The following is a 23,335-nucleotide window of genomic DNA, read 5'->3' as shown; positions in this document are numbered from 1 at the left end:
AAGAAAATTACAGACCAATATGGCTCATGGATATAGATGCAAAAATCCTCACCAGAATACTAGCAAACAAAATCCAACAACACATTAAAAGGATCATACACCATGATCAAGTGGGATTTATGCAGGGATGCAAGGATTCTTCAACATATGCAAATCAATCAATGTGATACACCATAGTAACAAATTGAAGAATAAAAACCATATGATCATCTCAATAGATACAGAAAAAGCTTTTGACAAAATTCAAAACCCATTTATGATAAGAACTCTCCAGAAAGTGGGCATGCAGGGAACATACCTCAACATAATAAAGGCCATATATGACAAACCCACAGCAAATATCATTCTCAATGGTGAAAAACTGAAAGCATTTCTTCTAAGATCAGGAACAAGACAAGGATGTCCACTCTCACCACTATTATTCAACATAGTTTTGGAAGTCCTAGCCACGGCAATCGGAGAAGAAAAAGAAATAAAAGGAATACAAATTGGAAAGGAAGAAGTAAAACTGTCACTGTTTGCAAATGACATGATACTATACATATAGAATCCTAAAGATGCCACCAGAAAACTACTAGAGGTAATCAATGAAGTTGGTAAAGTGGCAGGATACAAAATTAATGCACAGAAATCTCTTGCATTACTATACACTAATGATGAAAAATCTGAACGAGAAATTAAGAAAACACTCCCATTTACCATTGCAACAAAAAGAATAAAATACCTAGGAATAAACCTACCTAGGGAGGCAAAAGACCTGTATGCAGAAAACTATAAGACACTGATGAAAGAAATTAAAGATGATACCAACAGATGGAGAGATATACCATATTCTTGGATTGGAAACATCAATATTGTGAAAATGACTACACTATCCAAAGCAATCTACAGATTCAACGCAATCCCTATGAAATTACTACTGGCATTTTTTACAGAACTAGAACAAATCATCTCAAAATTTGTATGGAGACACAAAAGACCCCCAATAGCCAAAGCAGTCTTGAGGGACAACGGGGCTGGAGGAATCAGCCTCCCTGACTTTGGACTATACTACAAAGCTACAGTAATCAAGACAATATGGTACTGGCACAAAAACAGAAACATAGATCAATGGAACAAGATAGAAAGCCCAGAGATAAACCCATGCACCTATGGTCAACTAGTCTATGACCAAGGAGGCAAGGATATACAATGGAGAAAAGACAATCTCTTCAATAAGTGGTGCTGGGAAAACTGGACAGCTACATGTAAAAGAATGAAATTAGAACACTCCCTAACACCATACAGAAAAATGAACTCAAAATGGATCAGAGACCTAAATGTAAGACTGGACACTATAAAACTCTTAGAGGAAAACATAGGAAGAACACTCTTTGATGTAAATGACAGCAAGGTCTTTTTTGACCCACCTCCTAGAGTAATGGAAATAAAAACAAAAATAAACAAATGGGACCTAATGAAACTTAAAAGCTTTTCCACAGCAAAGGAAACCATAAATAAGACGAAAAGACAACCCTCAGAATGGGAGAAAATATTTGGAAATGAATGAACAAAGGATTAATCTCCAAAATATATAAACAGCTCATGCAGCTTAATATTAAAAAAACCAACAACCCAATCCAAAAATGGGCAGAAGACCTAAACAGACATTTTTCCAAAGAAGACATACAGATGGCCAAGAAGCCCATGAAAAGCTACTCAACATCACTAATTATTAGAGAAATGCAAATCAAAACTACAATGAGATATCATCTCACACCAGTCAGAATGGCCATCATCAAAAAATCTAGAAACAATAAATGCTGGAGAGGGTGTGGAGAAAAGGGAACACTCTTGCACTGCTGGTGGGAATGTGAATTGGTACAGCCACTATGGAGAACAGTATGGAGGTTCCTTAAAAAACTACAAATAGAACTACCATATGACCCAGCAATCCCACTACTGGGCATGTACCCAGAGAAAACCATAATTCAAAAAGACACATGCATCCCAATGTTCATTGCAGCACTATTTACAATAGCCAGGTCATGGAAGCAACCTAAATGCCCGTCGACAGACGAATGGATAAAGAAGACGCGGCACATATATACAATGGAATATTACTCAGCCATAGAAAGGAATGAAATTGGGTCAACTGTTGAGACGTGGATGGATCTAGAGACTGTCATACAGAGTGAAGTAAGTCACAAAGAGAAAAACAAACATCGTATATTAACGCATATATGTGGAAGCTAGAAGAATGGTACAGATGAACCGCTTTACAGGGCAGAAATTGAGATACAGATGTAGAAAACAAACGTATGGACAACAAGGGGAGAAAGCCGGGGGGGTGGTGGTGGTGGTGATGTGACGAATTGGGTGATTGGGATTGACGTGTATACACTGATGTGTATAAAATTGATGACTAATAACATGCTGTTTAAAAAAATAAAATTAAAAAAACAAGAAAAAGTACAATAAAAAAGGGCAGAGAACCTGAATAGCTTCCCAATGAAGGCATACAGATGGCCAATAGGCACATGAAAAGATGCTCAACATCACAAAAATGAAAAAAAAACTAAAAACAAAAAAAACTATAGTCCAGTATAAAATTAAAATTTTTTAAAAAGTGAGTAAGTGACTCCCATGAGTGAGAGCGCAGTAGATAAGACTCCATGCTCCAAATGCAGGGGGCCCAGGTTTGATCCCTGGTCAGGGAACTAGATCCCACATGCATGCCACAACTAAGAGTTCACATGGGGCAACTAAGAGTTTGTGTGCCACAACTAAGAAGCCCATGAGGTGCAACTAAGTAGGCCACCTGCTGCAACTAAGGAGCCAGCAAGCCACAACTAAGGAGCCCACGAGCCACAACTAAGACCTGGTGAAACCAAATAAATTAATTAATTATAAATAAATAAAAACTCAGTGAAGTGAAATATTTATAGTGTTGAGAGAAAAACCCCACCAACCTACAATTCTATAGCCTACAAAATCATCCTTTAAAAGGGAAGGAGAGAGCTTCCCTGGTGGCACAGTGTTTGAGGGTCCACCTGCCGATGCAGGGGACATGGGTTCGTGCCCCGGTCCGGGAAGATCCCACATGCTGTGGAGCGGCTGGGCCCGTGAGCCATGGCCGCTGAGCCTGTGCGTCCGGAGCCTGTGCTCTGCAACAGGAGAGGCCACAACAGTGAGAGGTCCGCATAGCGAAAAAAAAAAAAAAGGGAAGGAGAAATAAAGACTTCCTCAGACAAACAAAAATTGAGGGAATTGTTTCTAGTAGACCCGCCTTGCAAGAAATGTTTTTAAAAGTTCTTCAGAAAGAAGGAAAATTACATAGGTCAGAAATTCAGATATACGTTTTAAAAAGGAAGAGCATTCGAGAATAACTGAAGATAAAACAAAACTTTTATTTTTCTTATTCTTAATTGATCTAACAGATAACAGTATATTCAAGATAATAACAGCAACAATATATTTAATTGTATGTGTGTGTGGGTGTGTGTGGGTGTGCACACAACAGCACTAGCAATCAACCGTGTATAATCGACATCTACAGACTTCATGCAACCACAGCAGAATACACATCCTTCTGAAGTTCACATGGAGCATTCACCAAGATAGATCACATTCTGGGCCATTAAACACACCATAACAAATTTAAAAGAATAGAAATCACACAATGTCTGGTCTCAGTGGAATTAAACTAGGAATCAACAACAGAAAAATAGCTGGAAAATCCCAAAATAATTGGAGATTAAACAGCACACTTCTAAATAACACATGGGTCAAAGAATAAATCAAGAAATATTTTTTACTATTTTGAACTAAATGAAAATGAAAACACAACTTACCAAAATTTGTGGGATGCAATGAAAAGTGTTTAGGAGATTTAAAGCATTGAATATATATATTAGAAAAGAAGAAAAATCTAAAATAAATCATCTAAGCTTCCATCTTAGGAAACTAGAAAAAAAGAGCAAATTCAACCCAAAGTAAGCAAAAGAAAATAAATAATAAAAATCAGAGCAGAAATCAATGAAGCTGAAAACAGGAATGAATAGAGAAAGTCAACAAAAACAAGAACTGGTTCTTTGAAAAGATCAATAAAATTGATAAGGCTCTAGCCAAGCTAACAAAGAAAAAAGAGAAAGATACAAATGACCAATATCAGAAATTAAAAAGAGGACATTACTACAGATCTCACGGATATTAAAAGGAAGGAATATTTTGAGCAACTCTATGCCCACAAATGTGATAACATAGGTGAAAGTGACCAATTCCTTAAAAGACAGAAGCTGCCAAAATTCACACTAGAAGAGACAATCTGAATAGGCCTCTATGTATTAAAGAAATCCAATCAGTATGTAATAACCTTCCAAAAGAGAAACCACCAGGTCTGGATAGGTTCACTGGTGAATTCTACCAAACATTTAAGGAAGAAACTAGACCAATTCTCTACAATCTCTTCCACAAGATAGAAGCAGAGGGAATGTTTCCTAACTCATTCTATGAGGCTAGCATTACCCTAATACCACAACCAAACACCTTATAAGAAAGGAAAACTAGAGACCACTATCTCTCATTAACATAGATGCAGAGCTCTTTAACAAAATATTAACAACTGAAATCCAACAATGTATAAAAAGAATTATACACCATAACCAAGTGGGATTTATCCCAGGTAAACAGACTCACAGATATAGAAAACAAACTAGTGGTTACTAATGGAGAGAAGGAAGGAGGGAGGAGCAAGTAAGGGATAGGGGATTAAGAGATACAAACTATTATGTATAAAATAAATAAGCTATGAGGATATATTTACAATGCAGGGAATATAGCCAATATTTTATAAGTATAAATGGAGTATAACCTTTAAAAACTGTGAATCACTATATTGTACACCTGTAACATATAATACTATACATCAACTATACTTCAGTTTTAAAAAACAAAAAATAGAATAAAATCAATTAATGTAATCCATCACATCAACAGACAAAAGAAGGAAAATCACATGATCATATTAATAGATGTAGAAAAAGCATTTGATAAAATCCAATACCCATTCATGACAAAAACTCTCGGCAAACTAGAAATAGAGGGGAACTTCCTCAACTTGATAAAGACTATCTACAAAAACCCTACAGCTGGGCTTCCCTGGTGGCACAGTGGTTGAGAGTCCACCTACCGATGCAGGGGACACGGGTTCGTGCCCCGCTCCAGGAGGATCCCACATGCCGCAGAGTGGCTGGGCCCGTGAGCCATGGCTGCTGAGTCTGTGTGTCCGGAGCCTGTGCTCCACAATGGGAGAGGCCACAACAGTGAGAGGCCCGCGTACCGCAAAAAAAAAAAAAAAACCCTACAGCTAACATCATACTCAATGGTGAGAAAATTGAAGTTTTCCCACTAAGATCAGGAATAAGGCAAGGATGTAACCTCTCACCATAGCTTTTCAACATTGTACTGGAAGTCCTAGCTAGTGCAGTAAGACAAGAAAAGGAAATAAAATGTATACAGATTAGGACTTCCCTGGTGGCGCAGTGGTTAAGATTCCGCCTGCCAATGCAGAGGACACGGGTTTGAGCCCTGGTCTGGGAAGATCCCACATGCCGCAGAGCAATTAAGCCTGGGCGCCACAACTACTCAGCTTGCGCTCTAAAGCCCACGAGCCACACCTACTGAGCCCACATGCCACAACTACTGAAGCCTGTGCACCTAGAGCCTGTGATCCACAACAAGAGAAGCCACCGCAATGAGAAGCCCGCGCACTGCAACAAAGAGTAGCCCCCACTCGACACAACTAGAGAAAGCCCACGCACAGCAATGAAGACCCAACGCAGCCAAACATAAATAAATACATAAATTTTAAAAAATGTATACAGATTGGGGACGAAGAAATAAAACTGTTTTTCTTCACAGATGACATAATCATCTATGTGTAAAATTTTAAAGAATTGACCCAAAAAACCTCCTAGAATAAGCAATTATAGCAAAATTGCAGAATACAAGGTTAATTAATATACAAAAGTCAATCACTTTCCTATATACCAGCAATGAACAAGTGGACTTTGAAATGAAAAACATATTACTGTTTACATTAGCACGCCCCAACAAATAAAATACTTAGGTATAAATCTAACAAAATGTGTACAAGATCTATGTGAGAAAAACTACAAAACCCTGACGAAAAATATCAAAGAACAAAATAAATGGAAATGTATTTCATGTTCATGGATAGGAAGGCTCAACAGAGACAAGATGTCATTTCTTCCCAACTTGATCTATAGATTCAATGCAATCCCAACCAAAATACCAACAAGTAATTTTGTGGCTAATGATAAACTGATAGTAAAGTTTATTTGAAGAGGGAAAAGACCCAGAATAGCCAAATCAATATTGGAGGAAAAGAACAAAGTTGGAAGACTGGCACTACTCAACTTCAGTACTTACTGTGAAGCTACAGTAATCAAGAAGGTGTGGTATTGGTGAAAAAATGGATAAATAGATCAATGGAATGAAATAGCCCAGAGACAGACCCACATAAATACAGTCAATTGATCTTTGACAAAGGAGCAAAGGTAATACAATGAACAAAGACAGTCTTTTCAACAAATGGTGCTGTAACAACTGGACATCCACATGCAAAAAAAGGAATCTAAATACAGATCTTATACTCTTCACAAATATTAGCTCAAAATGGATCATAGATCAAAATGTAGAACACAAAAGCATAAAACTCGTAGAAGATAATATATGAGAAAACCTAGATGACCTTGGGTATGGCAGTGACTTTTTAGATACAACACCAAACACACAAACCATCAAAGACACAACTGATAAACTGGACTTCATTAAAATTAAAAATTTCTGCTCTGCAACAGGCCATGTGAATGGAATGAGAAAAACCACAGAGTGGGAGAAGATATTTGAAAAAGACACAACTGATAAAGGACTATTATCCAAACTACACAAAGAACTCTTAAAACTCAACAATAAGAAAATGAACAACCTGATTAAGAAATGCAAAAAAGATCTGAATAGACACCTCACCAAAAAAGATATACAGATGTTAAATAAGTAAATGAAAAGATGTTCGCCATCACATGTCATCAGGAAATTACAAAATAAAACAACAATGAGATACCACTATACCCCAATTAAAATGGCCAAAGTACAAAATACTGACAACATCAAATGCTGGTGAGGATTTGGAGCACCAGGAATTCTCATTCATTGCTGGTGGGAACGCAAAATGGTACAGCTACTTTGGAAGACTGTTTGGCAGTGTCTAACAAAGCTAAACATACTCTTAACATATGATCTAGCAATCACACTCCTTGGTATTTACCAAACTGAATTGAAAACTTATGTCCATACAAAAACCTGCACATAGATGTTTATAGCAGCTTTATTCATAATTGCCAAAACATGAATGCAACCAAGATGTCCTTCAGTAGGCAAAAGGATAAACAAATTGTGGCACATCCAGACACCGGAATATTACCCAGTGCTAAAAAGAAATGAGCCAACAAGCCATGGGGTAACCTTAAACATACTACTAAGTGAAAGAAGCCAATCTGAAAAAGATACATACTGTATGATTCCAATTACATGACATTTTGGAAAAGGCAAAACTATGGAGACAGTAAAAAGATCAGTGGTTGCCAGGGGTTGGGTGGGGGATAGATGAATAGGCAGAGTGCAGAGGATTTTTAAGGCACTGCAACTGTTCTGTACGATACTACAATGGTGGATATATGTCATAATACATTTGTCCAAACCCAAAGAATGTAAAATACCAAGAGTGAACTCTAACGTATTAAACTATGGACTTTGGGTGATAATAACATGTCAATGTAGGTTCATGGACTGTAAAAAATGTACTACCCTGGTGGCAGACGTTGATAGTGGGGAGGCTGTGCGTGAGTGCGTAAATGGGAACCTTTGTACTTTCTGCTCAGTTTTGCTGTGAACGTAAAACTTCCCTTAAAAATAAAGTCTATTAATTTTTGAAAATGTTAAAATTTACGGTATTCCAGAAATTACATATTTTACAACTATTTAAACTTAGGATGGAAAATTTTAGACGTCAGCTTAAAAATCTGTAAGAAGGTGTATAGTTTTTCGAAATCCTTTTTGGGATTGTGGGGAACAAAGAGTGAAGACTCTTAGTCTAAGAACGGTTTTCAACAAAGGCCTCAGCATCCGCTAGGAAGCATCTTTGGAAATCTGTACGGCATCTTTAGTTGTCACTATGATTGGAGGCAGCAATTGGCATTTAGTGGGCAGGGTGCCAACAATGTTAAACATCTTTTTTTAAGCATTTATTTAATTTATTTATTTGTTTGGCTGCACCGGGTCTTAGCTGCGGCATGCAGGATCTTCGTTGCAGCATGCAGGGGTCTTTAGTTGCGGCATGCGGGGGTCTTTAGTTGCGGCATGTGGGATCTAGTTCCCTGACCAGGGATTGAACCCAGGCCCCCTGCATTGGGAGCATGGAGTCTTAGCCACTGGACCATCAGGGAAGTCCCTAAACATCTTGCTATGTGTGGGGCAGCCCCACATGAGAATTTTCTAACATCCTGTAAGATGTCTGAATGTCTCTGCATAATTATTTTAAATTATTTGAATCTAGACCCTAATTTTGTTTTACATATAACTGCAAAGTATTTCTAGAACAGCTGTGATAAATGCTGAATTTCAGAGGAAGGCAACTACTATATACATCAAAGGAAGATTGTTCTTTGTCATGGGATTTGAGCTACCATGCCCCTGTAGAAATCTGCCTACACACAGGTGGTTGGAGATTCTGTTTAACAGACTAGGAATCAAATAAAATTAAATTAGTGGAGACACGTGAAATATAGGCTTACACTGAATTTTTAAAAATTTTTATTATTTTTATTTTTGGCTGTGTTGGGTCTTTGTTGCTGTGTGCAGGCTTTCTCTGGTTGTGGCAAGCGGGGGCTACTCTTCGTTGCGGTGTGTGGGCTTCTCATTGCAGTGGCTTCTCTTATTGCGGAGCACGGGCTCTAGGCACATGGGCTTCAGTAGTTGTGGCTCACAGGCTCTAGAGCGCAGGCTCAGTAGTTGTGGCGCACGGGCTTAGTTGCTCCACGGCATGTGGGATCTTCCTGGGCCAGGGCTCGAACCCGTGTCCCCTGCATTGGCAGGCGAATTCTTAACCACTGTGCCACCAGGGAAGCCCGGCTGACACTGAATTTTATTTTTTTTATAAATTTATTTTTTTTATTTTTGGCTGTGTTGGGTCTTTGCTGCTGCATGCTGGCTTTCTCTAGTTGTGGCGAGCGGGGGCTACTCTTCGTTGCAGTGCGTGGGCTTCTCATTGTGGTGGCTTCTCTTGTTGCAAAGCATGGGCTCTAGGCATGTGGGCTTCAGTAGTTGTGACACATGGGCTCAGTAGTTGTGGCTCACAGGCTCTAGAGCTCAGGCTCAGTAGTTGTGGCGCACGGGCTTAGTTGCTCCGTGGCATGTGGGATCTTCCCAGACCAGGGCTCGAACCCGTGTCCCCTGCATTGGCAGGCAGATTCTTAACCACTGTGCCACCAGGGAAGTCCCTACACTGAATTTTATTAATAGGGTGGTTAAAAATATTTCACAGTAGACTTCCCAGGTGGTGCAGTGGTAGAGAGTCCGCCTGCCAATGCAGGGGACACGGGTTCGTGCCCCGGTCCGGGAAGATCCCGCATGCCACGGAGTGGCTGGGCCCGTGGGCCATGGCCGCTGAGCCTGCGCGTCCGGAGCCTGTGCTCCGCAACGGGAGAGTCCACAACAGTGAGAGGCCCGCCTACCGCAAAAAAAAAAAAAAAAACCAAAAACAAATAACGCATCTAGTTGTCGCTACCACGTTTTCTCCACTTGTCCCAACATTCTCATATAGGCTGGTGGGAAGATCACCACACAAGGAAGGTTCTGTGCTCTGGCTTTCGTGTGCCCTTCACTTCATTCAAGTCTCTGCACAGGTGTCAACACTCCAGAGGGTCCTCCCCTGACCTCCATACCTGAAATGTCCCTCCTTGCCCCACCAGCCACTCTTTCCCCTTACCCTATTTTACATTTCTTCATAGAACCCCTACCTCTGCCTCCCCTTCAGACTCTAAGTGTCTGCCTCCCCTTCAGACTCTAAGTTCTCTTGAGGACACAGTCTGCTTCGATCATGGCTGCATTCTCAGTGTACAGAAGAATGCCTGGCACATAGTAGGAGCTCGAAAAATAGTTGTTAAGTGAAGGAATCATTCAGTAAATCAGAGAAAGCATTGTCGCCTAGAGACCTGGACAGCTACTGATATTACTTTACTGCTTTCTCCAATTTACCTGAACGTACTGAAAGTCACATTTTTCCTTTGCCTTTACTTTTGATGTGCTAACCCAGGGCCAGGGCAGTGTTCCCGTTAAGTGTTGCCTACACCTAACCACCTCCAAACTTGGGTTGCCAAAATGACCAAAGCCCAACCACTGCAGAGGTCTCCCCAGGACCCCAGCAGCTTAGGACCAGACTCCAGGTGGTAGTGCTCATGCAAGAAATGATTTTCCGCTCAAAATAAAGGGAAATGAACTGCCTCGTATCACCTCTTCCTTCTGGAAAGAACTCCATTCAATAACCACATGGTCACCATGCTTGGCAAAATCTGCAAAAGATTCCTCTCAAATATACAAAAAGTAGTTTTAAACTTGTAGAAGATAACTATATATATATATATATATATATATATATATATATATATATATATTTGTGTGTGTATGTGTGTGTGTGTGTGTGGTACGCAGGCCTCTCACCGTGGTGGCCTCTCCCGTTGCGGAGCACAGGCTCCGGACGCGCAGGCTCAGCGGCCATGGCTCACGGGCCCAGCCGCTCCGCGGCATGTGGGATCTTCCCGGACCGGGGCACGAACCCGTGTCCCCTGCATCGGCAGGCGGACTCTCAACCACTGCGCCACCAGGGAAGCCCAACAAAATATTTTTAAAAACAGATATGTAGTCTCTTACCATCACCTTTTTCCCTCACGGTAGAGGTCTAAGGGTTGATGGTGTCTAGTTCATGTAATGCCAAAAAAATGATTATAGTGAAAGGAAATGGTGTTTCCAGAAGCTACAGAGATGAGACCCAGGTCTTGCAGGTCAGAAACTTTCCCTTTTACCCAAATTGAAATCTGTAGGCCTTTTGGAAGAAGAAAATTTTATGTCTAACTGCCCTTCTCTCTCCACAAGCTTATGAAATCAGTCAGTTCCTTCACTGTAAACCAAGATTACCTGGGTATATAAATCTCTATTTCTTTAATACACAGCACATAAATTCAACTAATTGGGACTGCTGTAAGCCACTACCATTAGCACGACATGGTCCTAAGTACTGTGGGTCACACCAAGGAAACAGACAATGGCCTTACTTACCACTAATCACCCTGAATCCCCTCAGGTCTCTAAGATTTGAAATCAGAATAATATTGCTTTTCTCCTAACCCTCTAGGAAATTTCAGAAACAGAAATTGGATCATGCCTCAAACACAAGAAGGCATAAATGGAGAACATGAAGCAGTTACCCTTGGTGGTATTATTCGTCTTTCTCTGGGAATCAATGGTTTATAATCTGAGGACGTAATTTCCCCTATGGTTTTTTAAATATCATTTTAAATTTCACGCAGTGAACAAGCGACGCAATATAGGCTGAACTGGGAGCATTTACAATGTGAGGTGTTAATGATGGAAGTCTGAAAGGGGTCCTTTTCAGGAAGCACATTATACAAGAGTTTTCTAGACAAAGACAAAATGCACTTCTTACCTCCTACCAACAAGTAGCTGTTGGGAAACAGTGTTTTTGCTTGCATAAGTGCCCTTGCGTGACCTGAGTGGAAGAGGTCAAATATTCCATCTGCGTATACTCTGACAGGTCTGTCAACTGTGGAAGAAAGAAAACATCATCAACAGAACTGCAGAATAAGGAATCCCAGTCACCCGATCCTTCCATCAGTACAGCACTGTAATAAGGTTTACCTGGAGAAAACACAATGTCTACAAACCATCAGTTTCATATTAGTGCACGAAATTAACTTTACCAAGAGGTTCTTCTAAGGACATCGAAGCAGAGTAAAAACGTAACAAAATTAAGATTGACCCAGAACACACATTTTTAGCCGCACAGCACTGGGGAGTTTTCTTGATCCAGAGTAGAGTCTCAGGTGGCTGAGCTGGCAGATTCAGACACACCAGACATAACCAAAGGGTTGACAGAGTCAGCCCAGCAGGAATATCGAGGTACGAGTGACTGAGGAGCTCAATGAAAAGGACAAATGACTTTATCCTCGAGTCTGGCAGTCCTGAACTAAGACCCAGAGTCCTATTCCCAAAGGCAAAGACACAGCTGTGCACCTCTTCCAAGTCACCATGGCAGCGTAAAATCAGCCTTGGGAGGAGTATTTACACCATAGAGATTGGCAAATGCTCAAATCAGGGCTTATTTCCCCCTGGAGGGCCAGTTGTTAAACATTTACCAGCATACACTGCACAAAGGTCACTCCCTATTCTCTTTGGTATCCTAAGACATGGGGCGGGGTGTACATGCCCCAAGGGGAGGAGTGTCAGGGAGCAAAAGTTACGTGGGGGGGGTGCTCAGGGTTGGAGGTGAGTGACCCACACTACAGTCATTCCTAGGGAGAAGGGTCAAGAGCAAATTGGCCACAAGAGACATTCTCACTGTGGCATACAGTGCTTGGGAAGTGCTATTTCTTGAGGAAGAGGGACACACTTCACCAGAGCTTCCCGGGAGCCAGGAGACTGCACTAGGAACCGCAGGATGACACTTTTGCTGAGTCAGCCAAAGACCCATCCCCTCCAGTAAGAGGGAGACATAGGGAGGTAGAGGGGCTGGGTGCCAACTTTTACTTTTACACCATTTTGGATTCTCAGCAAAGGAACTAGAAAATGAAAATATGGCGAACGACAAACTAAACGTGGCAAACTGAACACACACACACTTAGCTCCACTTCCGCTCTAACACCACAAGAATTACAGAGAAAGAATTAAAAAGGGATAATCCCGCAAGGGCAGAGGAAACAAGAAAGGCAATGAGAGTGGATTAGAGATGTCAACAACATTTTGGAAAGTTGATTGTCAAGTGCTGAATATCTACAGAGAACAAGAATCAGAGGTGGGGCAGGTAGGGAAAGGGATTGCTGGTTGATTTGTTTTACGAGCCTAAGAGTCCTAACTTTTTAAACTAGATGCACATATTATATCGATGTTATAAATTTTAAAAAAAGAAATCAATGCACACTTCTGTTGAATGATCTTTAAGGCTCAGATTTAAAACTGTGATTATTTCTTGATGTAATACAACCTCGTTAAATTAGAACATAAATTGAAAGGAATATTACATTAATATATTCAGATGGTACAATGTTTCTAATAAATTAAATTTCTCTAATAAACAAAACTCGAGAGACTTTCTGTCAGATAGGGAATTGCAATTATTCCCAATTATACACCGTTTTGAACAAAGAGAATTGCCTTCACAGGATTATACTGTATTCTAAATAAGGCACGGTAAATAGAAAATACTTTGAAATAACAAACTGTCTAATGAGGGATCCTTGGTTTCAAAGCTCTTATTCAATTTGAATTCAATTGAGGAAAATTTGTTTTAAGATATAAACCCCAGGGGGAAGCAGGTGGCAGTTTTGCAGAACTTTGTGGTATTGATTCAGAAGTGATCAAGATAAATAAATTCAGGAAGCAGGGAGGAAAGAAAAGTAAAGAAAGACGATATAGTTACTGAGAAAAAAGGCCATTTAGTAAATTTGTGAAGAGTATTTGTGGAGTTGATTTTGCAGTAAGCCCACTTTTTAAAATTGTGGTGTGTCAGCAATTTCTAGACTGGGAAATTCTGCAGGACCAAAAAAAAAAAATCCCTCATCTCTTCAACAAGTAAACTTCAAGAAAAAAAAAGAAGAGGGAAAGAGATAGAGGGGGGGACTTGGAGATTAAAAGATATTTAAAAAACACCTCAACATATTGTAATATATAGACATTATTTGGATTTGGGTTCAAACAAACTATAAATAAATGATGACATAAGATAACTGGAAATTGGAACACTGGATATTTGATGATATTAAAGAATTGCTGTTAATTTTTTAGGTGAGATAATGATATAGTGGTTATGCCTTAAAAAAAACGCAGAGTTCTTATTTTTTAAGACATATATACACAAGTATTTATGGATGAAATAATAGGAAGCCTGGGATTTTGTTTCAAATAATTCAAGAGGGGAGAGTTGATGAGGGAAGGCTACAGGATGGTGGTTGTTAGGTATGGGTGATGGACACATGAAGGTTCATTATATTGTTCTACTTTTGTGAATGTTTGAAATTCTCCATAATATTTTTTAATAGACTGTGGCTTTGTAAGTTAGTTGGTATGTTTATTTGTTTTACTCTTTTGTTCGAGGTTTTTCTGGACATCCTTTTAGGCATCTGGGGACTCTCTAGAGGGTCTGTGCTGGGAACCAGCGGCCTGTGAAGCTAGAGGTTTGGCAATGATCAAAAGGTGGGGCACACCTATTCCATGGCCATGGTGGAGAGACCTTAAGGTAGCTCCCACTGACCCCCACACCTCCTGCTGTTCACACTTCTGTGAGATCCCTTCCCTTTGAAGTGGGAGTGGGACCCATGCCTTGCTTCTAACCAGGAGAATATGACAAAGGTGATAGATGTCTCTCCCATGGTTATGTTATAGTATATAAGACTCCATTTTGCTAGCAGACTCATTCTTTCTTCCTTGGTGGCTTTGAAGAAGCAAGCTGCCATATTTTGAGAGGGCCATGTGGCAAGGAACTGCAGGTGTCGTCTAGGAGCCGAGGGTGGTCTCTGGTTGACAACCAGCAAGAAGCTAGATCCTTGGTCTTAGAGTTACAAGGAAATAAATTCTGCCAACAACCTGAGTGAGCTCGGAAGCAGATCTAGCAGATCCACCAGTCAAGCTTCCAGATGAGAGCTGAGCCCTGGGTGACACCTTGAATGCAGCCTTGTGAAACCCTGAGCAGGAGACTCAGCTAAGCCAGGCTTGGACTACTGATCCATGGAAACTGTGACACAATGAATGTGCAGTGTTTTAAGCCATTAGGTCTGTGGTAATATGTTACATAGCATCTCACACCGTATACAAAAATTAACTCTAAATGGATCATAGACCTAAACGTAAAGCTAAAACTACAAAACTTCTAGAAAAAAACAGGAGAAAATCTTAGTGACTTTGAATCTGACAAAAATTTCTTAAATAGGAACCAAAAAGGACATAGTATAAAACAAAAAAAAAAGTTATATATTAAACTTCATTTAAAACCTTTACTCTTCAAAAGACATTTTTACACAAATGAAAAGCAAGTCTTAGGGAGAAAATATCTGCAAAATATGTATCTGATATAAGACTTGTATCTGGAATATATAAAGAACCCTCAAAACTCAATAATAAGATAAACAACTCATTTTTAAAAGGGCAAAAAGGGCTTCCCTGGTGGCGCAGTGGTTGGGAGTCCGCCTGCCGATGCAGGGGACATGGGTTCGTGCCCCGGTCCGGGAAGATCCCACATGCCGCGGGGTGGCTGGGCCCGTGGGCCGTGGCCGCTGAGCCTGCGCGGCCGGAGCCTGTGCTCCGCAATGGGAGAGGCCACAACAGTGAGAGGCCCGCGTATCAGGGGAAAAAAAAAAAAAAAAAAAAGCTACAGAAAGGGCAAAAAAATTTCAACAGACATTTCACCAAAGAAAATAAATAGATGAATGGCAAATGAGCACATGAAAAGATCCTCAATACCATTAGTCATTAGGGAAATACAAATTAAAGCAACCCTGAGATAGTACTTCATACTCACTAGAATGACTAAAAACTATTGATCATACCAAGTGCTGATGAGGATATCGAGCAACTGGAACTCTCATACACTGCTGCTGGGAATGTAAATGGTACACATACATCAGAAAGCAGTTGGGCAGTTGGTTAAAAAGTTAAACATACACATACCATACGGCAAGATAGGAGGCAGTCACCAACTACAGTACATCTGAATTCACATTTTTGTAGGGCATGTTATGGTGTTTCTTGGTATTGTTTCAGATTCAGGCAATAATAAAAGGGTGATTATTCATTTTTTATTATGGCTCTTAAAATGCAGCTTATTAACAATGCCTTAAAAGTACGTATGATTTACAGAGCACGTGTATTTCACTTAATCTTTCCATCAAGTCTGTGAGGTAGGTAGAGGAGAGCGGACTTACTATCCTCTCTCATAGAGGGGAAAATGGAAGCTCAGCGAAGCTGAGCAGCTTACCCAGCATCATATAACCAACCTATGATGGAGTGTGAGTGCAAACCAAACGCCACTGCTCTTTCTTCTAACTCATGATGCCTTCTAGAAAACGACATGCCATTATGGAGTCTTTTAAAAAAAAGAGAGAGAGAAAGACTGTTACTGAATGCCCAGTAATTATGGTAACTGGCATTGTTTTTGTGTACAGCTGATGTGCAAGAGAGGTGGCACAAAATTTAACCTTTTAAAATCTAATAGTTACCTATGTCACAAAGTTTACATAGTTTGATATAAACTTAATCATTTCCTTCTACTTATAGCCAGTGATGCTCTTTTCAATAAATGATGATTGATGTTTGCTTTTCAAAATACATTAAATTTAAGTTAAAAAAGAAAGAGTACATTTTTTAAAAAATTAAGTAAATTACAGTACAGGTGGCACAGAAATAAGGCAAAATTCATTCAGGTGGCTCTTGAAAAATGAATTTGGAAAACTACATGTATCACTGTGTGAACAGAATAATACAAATTCCCTTTCTGTGAAGGAAAATAGGAAATCAGAACTCAGTTTCCCTTTAAGAAAAAATGTCAGCTTTAATGAAAATGAACCTATGAAGCAATCACTTGGGCTTTTCCTTTATCTCCAGGCAGATTACTGATTTTCTCTGTCTCAGGATACATACTAAACCTTAGAGGGTCATACTTCCACAGCTGGACTCTTTGAGCTAAGATCAAAGGTGCCAGTTCCACTCAACAACAACAAAAAACAAACAACCCAACTGAAAAATGGGCAGAAGACCTAAACAGACATTTCTCCAAAGAAGACATACAGATGGCCAAGAAGCACATGAAAAGATGCTCAACATCACTAATGATTAGAGAAATGCAAATCAAAACTACAATGAGGTATCACCTCACACCACTCAGAATGGCCATCATTAAAAAGTCTACAAATAAATGCTGGAGAGGGTGCAGAGAAAAGGGAACCCTCCTACACTGCTGGTAGGAATGTAAATTGGTGCAGCCACTATGGAAAACAGTATGGAGGTTCCTCAAAAAACTAAAAATAGAGTTGCCATATGAACCAGCAATCCCACTCCTGGGCATATACCCAGAGAAAACTCTAATTCAAAAAGATACATGCAGGGCTCCCCTGGTGGTGCAGTGGTTGAGAGTCCATCTGCCGATGCAGGGGACACGGGTTCGTGCCCCGGTCCAGGAAGATCCCACATGCCGCGGAGCGGCTGGGCCCATGAGCCATGGCCGCTGAGCCTGCGCATCCGGAGCCTGTGCTCCGCAGCAGGAGAGGCCACAACAGTGAGAGGCCTGCATATCACAAAAAAAAAAAAAAAGATACATGTACCCCTATGTTCATAGCAGCACCATTTACAAGAGCCAAGACATGGAAGCAAACTAAATGTCCATCAGATGAATGGATAAAGAAGATGTGGTACATATATACAATGGAATATTACTTAGCCATCAAAAAGAATGAAATAATGCCATTTGCAGCAACATGGATGAACCTAGAGATTCTCACACTAAGCGAAGTAAGTCAGACAGAGAAAGACAAATACCGTGTACATGGAATCTAAAATACAATACAAATCAACACATCTACAAAACAAAAACAGACTCACATATATAGGGAACAGACTTGTGGTTGCCAAGGGGGAGGAGGGGTAGGGAAGGGAAGAAATGGGAGTTTGGGATTAGCAGAGGCAAACTATTATATATAGGGTGGATAAACAACAAGGTCCTACTGTACAGCACAGGGAACTATATTCAGTATCCTGTGACAAACCATAATGGAAAAGAATATGAAAAAAAAAAAAAAATATATATATATATATATATATATATATATATATATAACTGAGTCACTTTGCTGTACAGAAGAAATTAACACAACCTTGTAAACCAACTATACTTAAACAAAAAAAAAATTTTTTAAAGGTGCCAGTTCCGGGACTTCTCTGGTGGCACAGTAGTTAAGCATCCGCCTGCCAATGCAGGGGACACGGGTTCGAGCCCTGGTCCGGGAAGACCCCACATGCTGCGGAGCAACTAAGCCCGTGTGCCACAACTACCGAGCCTGCGCTCTAGAGTCCGCGAGCCACCACTACTGAGCCCATGTGCCACAACTCCTGAAGCCCACACGCCTAGAGCCCATGCTCCGCAACCAGAGAAGCCACCGCAGTGAGAAGCCCATGTACCGCAACGAAGAGTAGCCCCCGCTCGCCGCAACTAGAGAAAGCCCACGCACAGCAACAAAGACCCAACACAGCCAAAAATAAATTAATTAATTAACTTTTTTAAAAAAAGGTGCCAGTTCCAATTGCTCTACTGTGCTCCTTCTCTTGAGGTTCATCACCCTCTGACCTCACAGATGAGGTCCAGGAGCTAAAAGCTATGAGCAGCCTCTTTTAGAATTTATACAGCAGATCCTGCTTGGGCAGACCTAAGACCGCGAAACATAATGTAGCCAATTGTATGAAGTCATAAAATGGGCTAGAGAAGGAGTTAGTGAAAGACTTCAGTTGCAACTATAATCTTGAAGCTCATTATGAACCTCCAATACAGGTCTCTTTTGTCTTTTTGAAGGGATGTTCAAGACGGCGCCACAGAAAGGTAATTGCTTCCTAGTCTTGAAAACTACCAAACATTTCAAAAAAGTAGTGATGTTTTTCTTGTTTTCTTAAATAACAGTCAAACAGCAAGATATTTTTAAAACGCTGTGAGCTTCTCTAGTAACAGGACAATGCTCCAACAATTATATTTAGATAATCTCCATGACACTCCCTCCAACCGCTACCAACAGTTACTTTTTTTTTTCACATCTTTATTGGAGTATAATTGCTCCACAATGGTGCATTAGCTTCTGCTGCATAACAAAGTGAATCAGCCATACATATCCCCATATCCCCTCCCTCTTGCGTCTCCCTCCCACCCTCCCCATCCCACCCCTCTAGGTGGTCACAAAACACAGAGCTGATCTCCCTGTGCCATGCGGCTGCTTCCCACCAGCCATCCATTCTACATTTGGTAGTGTATATATGTCCATGCCACTCTCTCACCTTGTCCCAGCCCACCACTCCCCCTCCCCGTGTCAAGTCCACTCTCCAAAGAAGATATACAGATTGCCAACAAACACATGAAAGGATGCTCAACGCCACAAATCATTAGAGAAACGCAAATCAAAACTACACTGAGGTATCACCTCACACCAGTCACAGTGGCCATCATCAAGAAATCTACAAACAATAAATGCTGGAGAGGGTGTGGAGAAAAGGGAACCCTCCTACATTGTTGGTAGGAATGTAAACTGATACAGCCACTATGGAGAACAGTATGGATGTTCCTTAAAAAACTAAAAATAGAACTACCATATGACCCAGCAATCCCACTACTGGGCACATACCCTGAGAAAACCATAATTCAAAGAGTCATGTACCACAATGTTCATTGCAGCTCTATTTACAATAGCCAACAGTTACTCTTAAGCAGTGGTTCTTGCAGTGTGGTCCCAGGACAGGCAGCATCAGCATCACCTGGGAACTTGTTACACTTACAAATGCTTGAGCCCCACCCAGACCTACTGAATGGGAAACTCTGGGGGTGGAGGCCAGCACTCAGTTTTAGCAAGGCCTCCCGGGGATTCTAAGCAAGTTACAGTTTGAGGACCACCGCTGTAATAAAACAGAGATTATCAGAGTGTGGTCTAAGACGAATATGTGCCTTGTAAGTAATCAAAGAACCAACTTCTTGTCCCATTTTAACACTGATGTTAGAAGTTCTAAATAAAGGAATTTCTAACAGAAGTTCCCTCGGCCAGATGCCCACCGACGTCCCAAATTCTCCTGGATAACTTGCCAGTGTCATCACCTGAGATAAGAGGGGAGAATTTCTGAGAATAGTCATTCACCTTTCCTCCATCTCATCCCTCCTGTAGTGACCTGTGCTCCCCAGAGCCCACCACACAGGTATTTCAATATGCACCACCATCTTATTCTAGCTAGTTTCTCGGGCTTTAAACCGCCTGGCGGTTAGACAGCCTACAGGTGCCCGATCCCACCCAAGCAGGCTGCATCAGGTCAAACTCTCTCTGATTCTATCTCCAAATGATGAGCTCCTTCTGTTGTCCCAAACTTTCATTCATTCGTTCGTTCATTCAGTCATTCACTCACAAAGTATTTACTGAGCATACAGTACTTCTCTAGGTGCTGGTGAAACAGCAGTGGGCATGAAGACAGCCCCGCCACTACAGAAGATCACAGCTTCCATCTGTCTTGTTCACACACCTGCCACCCTCTGGTTCGAAGTCTGAGCATGTTCTCATTGAGCTCCGTGGGCTGCTGTGGCACGTGCTCCACAGGGCAATCCGTTGTAGTGGACAAAGCAGGGGTATGAGGTGAAAGGGACTTGAGATCGAATCCCAGCTCTACCCAGTCAGCTAGGACATTTGACAAACCACTTTTCGGTTCTCCAAGTCTCATTTGCCTTGTCGGCAAATACCCACCTCACTCACTTTTTGCAAAGACTAAATAGAATACATACAGGGCATAGCGCCCAGCAGATGGAGAGTAAGTTCAAATCCCCTTTCCTTTCCCTTAGAAAAGTAGGATCCTCTTCTGTTCAGGTCTAAAGCTCATCCTTTAACTTGAGGTCAAATCTGCTCTCTTCATAACCACCTGGACTTTCATTGCATCTTTCAGATTTGTTGCTGGGTCACCGTTTCTCAGGGTATGATTTGTAGACCACCAACTTCAGAATCACCTGGGCTACTTGTTAAAAATGTAGATGCCTGGGCCCCATCCCAGATTTAGGGGTGGGGGAGAGCGATCAAAACATCTGCTTCTTACAAACTTACCAGGTGATTCTTTGCAGGCTGGTTTAGCTGCTCTCAACTACCTCCTCAAGCCTCTTCTTGCCTTTCTCACAAGAAGTCTCTACAAAGCTTACTAACTCTGCCTGCTCTGCTCCTCTCCTCACTCCCTCCAAGCTATTCTTAAAGGGGAAGCAGAGTGTACTGGCCAACAGATCAAGCTCGAGCACATACAGGTTTGAGATCAAATCCCAGCTTTAACACTTACCAATAGTTCTGAAAGTGTGGTCCCCCAGCAGCAGCCTCACCTGGGAACTTCTTAGAGATGGAAATTCGTGGGCCTCACCCCAGTTGGACTGTATCAGGGGGCAAGGCCCAGCCACCTGTGTTTTAACAAGCCCTCTAGGTTATTCTGAGTCAGATTCAAATGTGAGAACCACTACCACTTACTAGCTAAATGATCTTCTGCAGATTCACAGCTTCTCTAAAGGCTTCATTTCCTCATCTGTGAAATACTAAAAGTACCGACCACGTAGAGCTGTGACAGTGAAATGACAATACAGATAAAGAACTTAGTACATAGAAAGCACTTAATAAATACCTGTTGTTATTATTAAGCAAACTGTCCTTTGTCCCACGGACTCTATTACATTTGAGATGTTTGGTTTTTTGCAATGGTGAGTAGAAACCATGAAATTATGCCATCTTAAATGGCTCAAGGCATACCTGCTGGACTAATCTTATTTTTCACTCCATCCCAATCGACTGGAACGCCATTCATTTATTCCCTATCTCTGTGCCCTCGCTGTTCCTGTCCCACTTATCCAGAATACCCTTCCATTTTCTGCCCACAAAGTACAAATCTTACTTGTCCCTAAAGGATCAGCTCAGGTCTGGGACCAGGTCTTGCGTGACTGCTCAAAGCCAAATGAATCTGCCCTTCTTAAAATTGTCAGTTATCATCTGTGCTGCAGGATTTAACCCCTAAGCACATGCATGCATGCTACTGGTGGGTGTTTATCTCCTATCTAGCTGTCTTGTCTCTTTAATTATAGTGAAAGCTCTTGGGAAACAGAGATGGTACCTTATAGTTCTTTTTAAATCTCTTCGCTCACCATCTCTGGTACAGGCTAAAGGATTGAATGAATAAATTCCTCGAGCAGAGCCCAAGCACTTTAATTTAATGCACACTTGGAGAAACTGTTTTAAAACACAGACTTTGGACTTCAGACTATACTACAAAGCTACAGTAATCAAGACAGTATGGTACTGGCACAAAAAACAGAAATATAGATCAGTGGAACAGGATAGAAAGCCCAGAGATAAACCCACGCACATATGGTCACCTTATCTTTGATAAAGGAGACAAGAGTATACAATGGATAAAAGACAGCCTCTTCAATAAGTGGTGCTGGGAAAACTGGACAGCTAAATGTAAAAGAATGTAATTAGAACACTCCCTAACACCATACACAAAAATAAACTCAGGGCTTCCCTGGTGGCGCAGTGGTTGAGAGTCCGCCTGCCGATGCAGGGGATGTGGGTTCGTGCCCCAGGTCGGGAAGATCCCACATGCCATGGAGCGGCTGGGCCCGTGAGCCATGGCTGCTGAGCCTACACGTCCGGAGCCTGTGCTCCACAACGGGAGAGGCCACAACAGTGAGAGGCCCACATACCGCAAAAAAAAAAAAAAAAAAAAAAAAACACCTCAAATGGATTAAAGACCTAAATACAAGGCCAGACACTATCAAACTCTTAGAGGAAAACATAGGCAGAACACTCTATGACATAAATCACAGCAAGATCCTTTTTGACCCACCTCCTAGAGAAATGGAAATAGAAACAAAAATAAACAAATGGGACCTAATGAAACTTACAAGCTTTTGCACAGCAAAGGAAACCATAAGCAAGATGAAAAGACAACCCTCAGAATGGGAGAAAATATTTGCAAATGAAGCAACTGACAAAGGATTAATCTCCAAAATTTACAAGCAGCTCATGCAGCTCAATAACAAAAAAACAAACAACCCAATCCAAAAATGGGCAGAAGACCTAAAGAGACATTTCTCCAAAGAAGATATACAGATTGCCAACAAACACATGAAAGGATGCTCAACATCATTGATCATTAGAGAAATGCAAATCAAAACTACAACGAGATATCATCTCACACCGGTCAGAATGGCCAGCATCAAAAATCTACAAACAA

At 41.0% G+C, this 23,335-nt stretch overlaps 1 protein-coding gene across 5 annotated transcripts in view; it reads right to left on the bottom strand.

Moving 5' to 3' along the window:
- The window catches only part of PCYT1B (phosphate cytidylyltransferase 1B, choline), a 167,106-nt gene that overhangs the window by 73,522 nt on the left and 70,249 nt on the right, over positions 1 to 23,335 (bottom strand). For all 5 annotated transcript variants that reach the window (XM_067722378.1, XM_067722377.1, XM_067722380.1 and 2 more), the window contains one exon: positions 11,783 to 11,899. In XM_067722378.1, coding sequence (XP_067578479.1) covers positions 11,783 to 11,899 — 117 coding nt within the window. The remainder of the gene's footprint in view (positions 1 to 11,782; positions 11,900 to 23,335) is intronic.

Source organism: Pseudorca crassidens, chromosome X, assembly GCF_039906515.1.
Source record: "Pseudorca crassidens isolate mPseCra1 chromosome X, mPseCra1.hap1, whole genome shotgun sequence".
NCBI classification, from domain to species: domain Eukaryota; kingdom Metazoa; phylum Chordata; class Mammalia; order Artiodactyla; family Delphinidae; genus Pseudorca; species Pseudorca crassidens.
This window is presented reverse-complemented; position numbering and strand designations above follow the sequence as displayed.